The sequence below is a fragment of the Vicia villosa genome, linkage group LG3, assembly GCF_029867415.1.
Source record: "Vicia villosa cultivar HV-30 ecotype Madison, WI linkage group LG3, Vvil1.0, whole genome shotgun sequence".
NCBI classification, from domain to species: Eukaryota; Viridiplantae; Streptophyta; class Magnoliopsida; order Fabales; family Fabaceae; genus Vicia; species Vicia villosa.
Window position 1 is genome coordinate 60,872,128 of NC_081182.1, and position 11,038 is coordinate 60,883,165.

General features: G+C 35.8%; 1 protein-coding gene across 1 annotated transcript; it reads left to right on the forward strand.

Annotated features, from left to right (window-relative positions):
- The first annotated feature begins 9,520 nt into the window (after positions 1–9,520).
- On the forward strand, positions 9,521–11,038 carry LOC131661617 (rho GDP-dissociation inhibitor 1-like). Its single transcript, XM_058931215.1, has 5 exons — positions 9,521–9,750; positions 9,838–9,904; positions 10,131–10,349; positions 10,437–10,561; positions 10,729–11,038. Exons 1-5 carry the CDS (start codon positions 9,550–9,552, stop codon positions 10,798–10,800), a joined length of 684 nt encoding a protein of 227 aa, XP_058787198.1. The 5' UTR covers positions 9,521–9,549; the 3' UTR covers positions 10,801–11,038.

The window sequence follows — 11,038 nt, forward strand, 5'->3', positions numbered from 1 at the left end:
TGTATTCACAAACATCAGATCAGAAGGAAGTACAAGTGGCAAGCTACGCTGACTGACAAAAGGAACGTTAAAGGCTATTAAAGGCAACGTCAGTAGACACAGCGTGAACAAGGCTCGAGGTAGTTGACAAAAGCGTATAACATTAAATGCGATGCTGTACGGAACACGCAAAGCATTAAATGCACTCAACGGTCATCTTCTCCAACGCCTATAAATATGAAGTTCTGATGAGAAGCAAGGTTAACGATTCTGAACAAAACAACTCATATTAACTTGCTGAAACTCTGTTCTATTCAAAGCTCAGAATCTTCATCTTCATCAAAGCTCACTACATTGCTGTTGTAATATATTAGTGAGATTAAGCTTAAACGTTAAGAGAAATATCACAGTTTGTGATTATAGCTTTTAAGAAGCAATTGTAATACTCTTAGAATTGATTACATTAAGTTGTAAGGAACTAGAGTGATCGTGTGGATCAGAATACTCTAGGAAGTCTTAGAGGGTATCTAAGCAGGTTGTAACTAGAGTGATCGTGTGGATCAGAATACTCTAGAAAGTCTTAGAGGGTATCTAAGCAGTTGTTCCTGGAGTGATCAGTGTGTGATCAGAAGACTCTGGAAGACTTAGTTGCTGACTAAGTGGAGAACCATTGTAATCCGTGCGATTAGTGGATTAAATCCTCAGTTGAGGTAAATCATCTCTGCGGGGGTGGACTGGAGTAGTTTAGTTAACAACGAACCAGGATAAAAATAACTGTGCAATTTATTTTTATCTGTCAAGTTTTTAAAGCTACACTTATTCAAACCCCCCCTTTCTAAGTGTTTTTCTATCCTTCAACTTTGACCTTCCACAAGAAGCTCACAGCTTTTACCAGGACCGAACTAAGAGGAGGGCCCGACATATTGGGTTTGAAGCGATCGTAACACGACTTAACACACACCCGTCGAAGCTACTCTCCGTGCAAATTAATCCAAAGAATCCTCTAGAAAACGACGTTGTTGCAGCTTTATGGTTAGTTCCTGCGCCAGATCTACCATACTACTGCTGTTCGCTGCCAACAGCGCTTGGGCATTCCAATTCCAGCCATCCGCCTCCGAAAACCCCCCTTCAGCCACAGAAATGAGATGGTTATCCGCCTCCTGGTACAGCTCCAGGTAAGCCTCCATAATGGGCTGATCATCTAGCCAACAAGCATACCAAAAGGGAGTCTCCTCTCTATTCCCTGCACTACAATCCACCGCCCTTGTAAAATGCTTATCAAGCAATCTTTTGTAATTATCCGATATCAAAACATCTCTCCACCATATAGTGTCATTCTTTCCCACCACTGATATATCTCCTACCAAAACCTTGAGTCTCACATTACCATATCTAGCTTTAAGAACACCCCCACCATAACGCATCTTTCTCGGGTAAAACCATCCACTTCCACTTGCTAATAAGCGCCGCATTCATAATTTCCACATTTTTTAAAGCCTAATTCGCCTTCATCTCTAGATTTACAAACGGTGTCCCAACACACCCAATGTATCGTTCTATTAAGATCTCCACCACGTACTCCACAAGAACTTGCTTTGAATTGATCAAATTTCATTAAGCACCTTCGACGGAGCTTTGTAGAAAGTGTTTACGGTGATTTCCGGTAAACAACCGCTAGTCTTCCAAACTATAATAAATATGATTTGGTTACTCGCAGGATCGACTAGATTGATCCTAGGACATAGTTAAATAGGTTGTTATTCATGATAGTTCGAATTATGTCTATGATTGGTGTGTCTTGAAATAAGAAATACTTAATCAAAGAAATAAAGATTAGCAATCACCTTGTTATACATGTGAATATAACATTAGCGAAGGGTAAGTTAAAAATAAAGTTTAAGACAGAATTGTAAAAGTGCAAGAATCTTAAAGTGCAGAAAAGTTAAATGCTTCGAAAGTTAAATAACATGAAAGTAAAGAGTGCAGGAATATAAATGACATGAAATAAATGAAATGCAGAAATATCGAGAGATACTTGGATAAAAAGCAAAATACACATGTATTTAAATTGGTGTTGGTGTCATACGTACATTTCTCAGCGAACTCTTTCTCTTAAACACTTGATACTTGAGTAATATGTGAGTGATTTGTACAAAATGAACACACAGAATCCTAACATTAAGACCCTTATTTATACTAATTTCGACCCTAACGGTCCTATACTAATCTAATGCCACGTTGCCCATAGAAAATCCAGGGATGCCATCTGTCTTCGTGCGGTTACGTAAACTACTTCAAAATTCAAATCATCCCGCCTGAATCTTCCTTCGACGCGTGGCAACATAATTATAATTGAGAATGCCACGAAAACACGCTAAGCTTCAGTACTTCGCATATTTCGCAAAAAACGTCTAAGTCCCAAAGACCATTCTTTTCGAATTTAGCTTCGGCGCTCACTATCGTTGTTCCAACTTAAACATCACTCTCGAAGCATGGCCATCAGTAGCCATTTTTATCTTTGAAGATCATCAATAACCATCTTCCTTCGAATTCCAAACCTTCGAAGGACGTTCTTCTCAAACGTAATCTTCAGCTAACAGAAAGATAAAGAATATATAGGAATAGCATTAAGCACCTCATTGATCAAGACCACCCGCCCCGCTATGCTAAGATTCTAGCCTCTCCACACAACTAACCTCTTTCTTAAAAAAGAGATCAAATCTTTCCACAATGAAATATTCCTAGGATTACCACCCACTTTAACACCTAGGAACTCGAACGGTAAGCTTCCCAACTTGCACGAAAGAAAAGTCGAAGTCTCCTCAAGGAACCAATCATCAACATTAATCCCATATATATATATATATATATATATATATATTACTTTTATAGAAATTTATTCTCAAACACGACAATAACTCAAAACCTTTAAGGATAGCTTTCATACTCCAAAAGTTTGCGGTATCTCCCTCATAAATGATAATTTTGTCATCCGCAAATTGAAGCAAATCAACCTCATCATTCACGTCTACCTTAAACCCCCGAAATTCTTCTATTTCTTTCGCCTTCCTCATTAGAGCCGTTAGGAACTCCATCACCAAAACAAATAAGAAGGGAGACAAGGGATCTCCTTTGCAAAATCCTTTCTCAATCTTGAAGTCCTTTGTTGTGCTTCCGTTAATAAGGACGGAAATGATATTGGTGAATTTGCAACCTTCCATCCATCTCGCGCCAAAACCCATCCGAACTAGAACATATCTCACAAAGTTCCAAATAACACGATCATAAGCTTTTTCAAAATCAACCTTTAATATCACACAACTTCTTTTCTCCCTTTTGGCTAGATCCATCACATCATTCACAACTAGGATTCCGTCTAAAATACTTCTACCCGGGACAAAAGCCGATTGATTGCTCGAAACAAGTTTTCCAATGACACACTTCAATCTAACCGCCAAAAGTTTTGCAATAATTTTATACAAATTACCAACAAGACAAATCGGTATAAAATCGGCCAAGGATTGGGGATTTTTCACTTTTGGAATAAGAGTAATGAAGAATGAAGTACAAGCTTTTGTAAGCCTTGCCCTTTCAAAAAAAATCGATACAAGTTTACCAATGTCTCCTTTAACCACCTCCCAATTTCCTTTGAAAAATTCTAAATAATAACCATCCAGGTCGGGACTTTTATCACCGTCGCACGCCCACACGGATTCCTTGATCTCATCTTCCGAAAGATCTCATTCTTTATGTTCTCCACACCTTCAATCCTACCATTCATTCCCTCCAAAACTGAGATTGAACTTCTTCTTTGTCTATCCTTAATAGAATTGTGGTAAAATCTTGAGTTTTTATGTCTCTCATGCATCCAAAGTTGTCTAGATTTTAACCTTAGCATATAATCTTTCAAATGTAAGTTATTACAAATCTCCTTCAAAGCCTCCCTTCTACTAGTGACCAAATCTTCCATATTTCCACCAAAGTTATCCATAAATAAACTATCCAACACATTTAGGTTTTCCACCTCCTCCTTGACTTTCAAATCAATCCATCCAAACACCTCCCTATTCTAATCACGAAGCCTTGTTTTCAACCGTCTAAGCTTTTCATAGAATATAAAATCCCCGCTTACATTGACATTAATATTTCCCCATTCTTCCGCGATAAAAGTATTGAAATCCTTATGCTTGAACCACACATTGTTAAATCTAAAAGGTTTAGGTCCCCAATCTACCACACCGACATTCAACCGGATCGGAGCATGATCTGATATATCTCTAATTTCAATTCTTTGGTCCACCAATCCCCAATAGTCCAACATATTTCTCGTTATCAAAAACCTATCAAGTCTACTCATCACCTTCCCATTGTCCTTAAACCAATTAAACTTTCCTCTAACTCACGGTATGTCCACCAAACCCATGTTCTCTATGAAATTACGAAACTCCTTCATACCTCTAGTACTCAAGTATGAGCCTTCTCCAATTCTTTCTTCCCTTCTCAAAATTTCGTTGAAATCTCCCACAACACACCATTCCTCATTACCACTTTTATACTTTCTATCCAATAAAGATCTCCAAAGCATTCTTCTCTCCACCGCACAACATGGGGCATACACATTCACAAGGTTGTAACAAGCTCCTTTCCAATTTATGTTAATTCCAACGAACCCTTTGCCTATGAAACTATAATTAAGAGACAAAAGATCCTTCCTCCATGATATCACCATACCTCCCGAAGGTCCTACGGAATTACACGCCGTCCACTCAACCTCGCTACTACCCCAAAAAGACTTGGCTAAAATCTCATTAAAGCTGGATAACTTGGTTTCTTGAAGAAAACAGACTTCAATGTTAAACGACTTAATCAAAAAACTAACTCTCTTCCTTTTTGAAAGAGTGCCCATTCCTCTTATATTGAGCGATAATAAGTTCATGATAATGTATTTGCAACCATCTTCCTACCCTTCGGAACTTCCTTAACTTTTCGCTCCAAAACTTCTAGCAGCTTGATACTCATGTTGTCCTCTACCACACCAGTGACCCCTAAATTTGTAATAGACTTCCATAACTTCTTACCCACCTAAGATCAAGAATTTTGTTGCATTCTACTATTAGCACAAAATATATGAATCAGATAAAGAGATGCAAGAGATGGACTCACCGTTAGAGATGGAATCGCCCTTGGACGAAACAACCTCCATGGTATCCCTTTGTTCTTTGACATGGCTCCAATTTTGTGTGCTATACAAGCGTAGAATGAAGATGAAATCTCTACATTTTTCCCCAAGTACTTCACCGGTTTCAGCTTTTTCTTTCTTGCCGCTGATTTTGAATTTTTCACACATAAACTCATGCAGGCCATATCAAAAGAAAATGGGCCTACATGCCCCAAGTGCGCCGGTGGGGAAGTGATGGGGTGCATAAGTGATGAGGGATAAAACTGTTTTCTTCACATTAAAGAAGGATGAGTTAGATCGATATAGTAAGGCATTTATCGGTGTTATCAAAGAAGCTGAAGTTGCTTTAAAGCTTAGACAGATTTTTCATCAAGAAGGACTTTTCTCCATCACGCTCACTTTGTTAGGACCTAACATATGTTTACTTGAAGATTTGGAATGTGGTGAGGTGGAAGCTTTTATTGAGGACCGAAGAGGATGGTGGGAAAATTGGTTCAAATCTATTAGACCCTGGGCTCCAAACGACATGGACCTAGAGAGACTTATATGGTTGAGAATCTTTGGAATTCCTTGCCAGGTGTGGGGAGAAATTTTCTTTAAATCTATAGTGGAATCTAGAGGAACTTAATTCAAATGCAATGAGGTTACGGAGGCTCGTCTTAGCATGGATGAAGCGAGGATATGTGTCAAAACTGGGAGCAAGGAGATGATCAATGAAACAGGTAAGGTAGTCATCGACGGTGTTCCTATTCTTTATCAGCTTGAAAGAAGATTCATTCTTGCTAAAGGATATGGTGGCGGTGCGAAAGAGTATTGAGGAAGATGGTTCGGATTCGTATGACACCCGACGGGAGACTATTCTAATGAGGATTTTTCGATTAACAAATTCCCCTTTTGGGTCCCACCAGATTTAACTCCTTCCTCCTTAAACTCTTTATTAGACACGTCTCTATCCATGGTCCTACCATCATAAATGTTGTTTGCCACACCCTCTTCATCTCCTGAATCTTCTACGACCCCTACTTCTACATTCTCCAAGATTTTATGTGAAGCATTAAATGCCTCTGCTTCTACATGCATTGTTCCATACTCCTCATCATTATTTGAGAAGTCAAAGGACTCCTTTCTGCCTTTATGTTTCAGTGAATCCTTAAAATGTGAAAACTTCCTGCTATCCGCTATACTTGCAGACTCTGAAGACTCCTCCAACCAATGCCCGGATTAAAAAGTCTTTATTACACTTCCTATAACCTCCTTTGAATTTTATTCCTCGATGTTTTCCTTTTTGTCGTCTGAAAACTCCTCGTCGGAATAGTATCCCGTTGAGAAGTCATACGAATCCGAACCATCTTCCTCAATACTCCTTTGCACTGCCACCATATCCTTTAGCAAGAATGAATCTTCTCTCAAGTTGATAAAGAACGGAACACGGTCGATGATTGTCTTAACTGTTTCATTGATTGTCTCCATGCTTCCAATTTTGAAATATATCCTCGCTTCATCCATGCTAAGACGAGCTTCCGTAACCTCATCGCATTTGATGTAAGTTCCTCTGGATTCCGGTATATCTTTAAAGAAACTTTCTCCCCACACTTGGCAAGGAATGCTAGAGATTCTCAACCATGTAAGTCTCTCTGGGTCCACGTCGTTTGGAGCCCAGGGTCTAATGGATTTGAACCAATTTTCCCACCATCCTCTTCGCTCCTCAATAAAAGCTTCCACCTCACCACATTCCAAATCTTCAAGTAAACATATGTTAGGTCCTAACAAAGTGAGCCTGATGGAGAAAAGTCCTTCTTGATGAAAAATCTGTCTAAGATTTAAAGCAACCTCAGCTTCTTTAATAAAACCGACAAACGCCTTACTATAACGATCTAACTCATCCTTCTCTGACGTGAAGAAAATAGTTATAAGTGGAATGAGGTGATTGATTTGCTCTAGAATTCGCTTGAGTCTTAACCACGGCCTTGCTCTCTTCTTTGAGATTTTGCAACTTTTGAACCCTATCCTCTTGCTCCTTTTTTCCTCCCCATTTGCATCTAACTATGTTGCATATATATATAAGGGATGGAATTAGGTCAAAAGATTTAGAAAGAATCAAATCAAATCATGTACTTTGATGGTGAAAATTTTGATTGAGATTTTGAATGCAAAGTTGCTATTTTAGTTTAATTATATTTTCCAAACTTTTTCCAAATTTTCTTGACCTTCAAGATTGTTTTAGATTGATTAAAATATTTGGAAAATAAATCACATGATTTTTTAACATTTAATTGTGATTTTACTTAGTTAAATTTGAATTTAAATGAATAAATTCAAAATAAAAGAAATAAAAACCACAAAATAAATATAAATGGATTCATGGGCTTCTCATATGGTTGTTTTCACGTGGGAAACTTGAATTTAAAGCCCCAATACTCAAAAACTCAAAATCTCTCAATTAAGATTTCATGTACTTTTCAAATTTTACTCAACTTGCACCATCCATAACTCTCTCAATTTTTATCATATGGAGATGATCTTTTACTTTTTGGAAAGTTCAAGATGTCCACTACAACCCCTATGAAATATTTTTTGCATTTGAAGAATTTATTTTGATGATATTGGCCCTGGAAAAAAAATGGCTTTTTGTGGACTTCTAGAAGGACTTGTAATGTTTTGACTTATATCTTTCAAATGAAGCATTTGTTGCCAAGTCCTTGGTGAGAAAAAATTGTAGATAATGAAATTTCCTTCAAAATTAGCTTTGGTTGGACAATTTGTGATGAAGCATGTGAAAGCTATGGCTGGTCAAAGTTCAGTTGACTTTTGTTCCAAAAAAAGCTAATTTAGCAACTTGAGTTTTGTTGATCTTTGAGTTTTTTCTTGATGAGTCATGATCAACCCTCGATCAAATGATGGATAGGAATTCAAATGATTGATATTGACCAAAAATATTAAAGTTTGACTGGATACTGACCATAGTTGACTTTTGACAAATGTTTAAATACTATGCAACATCAATGATCTTTATTTTGAATTTAAATTTTTCCCTTTTTTTCTTTCTCCACTGGTCCTTTTTTTGTTTTTATTTTGTATGCTTATTTAATATAATTGAATTTTTATGGTAATAGTTTTTTTTTTAAATTAATTACTATCTCATTTCAAATTTAAAAATATTTTTAAATATATTTTATATAGCATTAAATAAATTTATCCGTGCGGATCACTAGCACCATAATACTTAGTTTTTTTAAATGATCAAGCCTTATCAAATGAAATATATGAACGAATTTATTTGTGTGGCTGCATGGGTCACTATCACCATAATACTTATTTTTTTGAAGCGATCAAGCCTTATCAATTTTTTTTTGGATCATTATTTTAATTTAGAACCTAATTTTCATACTACTACTATCTAACTAGTAAAAAAAAAAATAAGGGTTAATGGTAGTTTACCCCCTTGTAATATGAGCGTGTTTCGGTTTACCCCCCTACTGTTGCCAAAGACAGGTTTTGACAACGGTTTTTTTGAAAAAACCGTTGCCTAAAGGTATGGAGGGGGGAAAAGCAAAATTCACTAACATTACAGGAGAGAGAGTTACTATTAACCCAAAAAATAATGATTAATTTCCATTTTATATATGCAATTTGGTCAAACTTCTTCATTTCACATTTTTCGTATCATTTAAAAAATTCTACACTACAAATAATACATCCAGGTGACATGATTAGTTAGTGTCTAAAAGCAAAGGTAGAACAAGAAAAATTCTGAGAGTGTGTGTCGATAAAGTTAGATATCTTGTTTTTATTACAAAACTAAAGTTACACATCATCTGCCAAAGTAAAACTTTTCTTTATTTGAATAATGCCAAATTAAAACCTAGTCACATGTTAATGATATAGATAAACAAGTAATGTGTGTACAACTTCAAATATAAAAAGTTCCTCATTTGTCAATGTTACAAATTTGTGGTGTGGCTTTAAGTAACATTCACTTCTAACAAACATTTCGGATCACCAAGAGAATTTTTCTCCAAATGACCAATCTCTTTTTCCTCTCCTCCTCCCATTTTGAACTATCACCACAAAAAGAGGAATAAAATAGAATGGAAGAAAAAGCTAGTAAGAGACAAATAATCACTTATCCTTTTTTTTTTTAATTATGTGAAGTTTCTCTTTATTTATTCTTGTTTGGTTTATTGAAACACAAAACGGTCATTACTTCATGCTTTTTCCTTTGTTGGTTTCATTTCCCTTCAAATGTTTTTTTAACTTATCATTCTTGAAAACATAAATCTCTATTTTTTTTTAAATTGGTTTTTGTGGAAGTTTCATATTTTTGCCATTCTTTTGATCATTGTTGATGAGTTAACTACCTTAACTATTGGAGCTGTTGAAGTTCCAAGAAGATGGGGTTGGATAATGATGACAAAGAGACAGGACAAACTAGTGAGGCTGGCAATAAAGAACAAGAAGAACATCATGAGCCTCTTAGCAGGCATACAAGCGAATCGTCTGTTTATGGAACTGAGGAAGAAGAAGATGAATATGGAAGCAAAATACAGCTAGGTCCTCTTTGCACTCTTAAAGAACATCTTGAGAAAGATAAGGTTTTGTTTCTTGTGAAACTAAACATTTTTCTTGTTAATATATTGTTTGTTTTTCCTTCTTTATTATTTGTTTTTGTTTTGTACTAGGATGATGAGAGTCTGAGGAAATGGAAGGAGCAGCTTCTTGGGAGTGTGGATGTAAACAACATTGGAGGTATATATATCACAGATTATTTTATGTGGCATCAACACCTCTGAAAAATGTGTGTCTAATACTTTTGATTATTTGTAATTTATTTAATTTTTAAAACTATTACTGGTATGGACGTGTCAGGATCGATGTGTGTCCGGTGTGGTATATGTGTATGTGCTTCATAGATCAGGTGGATGAATATGGTTCTTTTGAGAATTTAGTTAATTTGAATGTATTGTGTTTGTAGAAATTCTTGAACCAGAAGTGAGTTTTACAAGTCTTTCAATAATATCTCCTGGTAGAGATGACATAGTTCTTCCAATTCCTGAAGATGGAAAACCAAAGGGGTTATGGTTTACACTTAAAGAAGGTAGTCCTTACCGTCTGAAATTCAGCCTTGTGGTGACAAATAACATTGTTTCTGGATTAAAATACACCAATACTGTATGGAAAACTGCTGTTAAAGGTATGTTTGTACAATTTAATTCATGCATTCACTCTAACAATTTGTTAACTCTTAAGCATATTAATTAAGTCTATAATGTTATTTCAGTGGATAGCACTAAAGAGATGCTTGGAACTTTCAGTCCTCAGCAAGAGCCTTACACACATGAAATGCCAGAAGAAGTTACACCTTCTGGGATGTTTGCTAGGGGACAATATACTGCAAGAACAAAGGTAATTTAGATTTCAACATCTGAAATACCGACACCTCTGAAAAAAGAGTTGTCCTTATGTTCGTGTCGACTTATTTGTGTTTGTGTTTCATATACTACAATTAAATACAAATGAATCTTTATTCGTTACTAATAAACTTATTATGACTATCTAATTTTCTTGTGCAGTTTCTTGATGATGACAATAAATGTTACTTGGAGATCAATTATACTTTTGATATTAGGAAGGATTGGGCTTGATCATGCATGGAGAGCTTCCCAATCTTCATCAGTCATTCTACAATATTTAGTTTTCTTTTTTTTAATTTATTATAAAAATTCAGATACCTTATGTATCAAATTTCAGTTGTAATGAATTTCTTTTAATAATTGACTCGAGGAAACTAAAGAGAAAAAATATTTGGTAAATTTATGAAAATGTTTTTTTATTAGAAAAAAAAATTTATGTTAAACAAAATGTAAATCTCACTCTCGACCT

Bases quoted from the DNA above. Each gene is read 5' to 3' on its own strand.
- LOC131661617 (XM_058931215.1), top strand. From the start codon at position 9,550: ATGGGGTTGGATAATGATGACAAAGAGACAGGACAAACTAGTGAGGCT. The intron at 9,751-9,837 runs GTTTTGTTTCTT...GTTTTGTACTAG, and splicing joins AACATCTTGAGAAAGATAAG to GATGATGAGAGTCTGAGGAA. The intron at 10,562-10,728 runs GTAATTTAGATT...TTTCTTGTGCAG, and splicing joins AATATACTGCAAGAACAAAG to TTTCTTGATGATGACAATAA.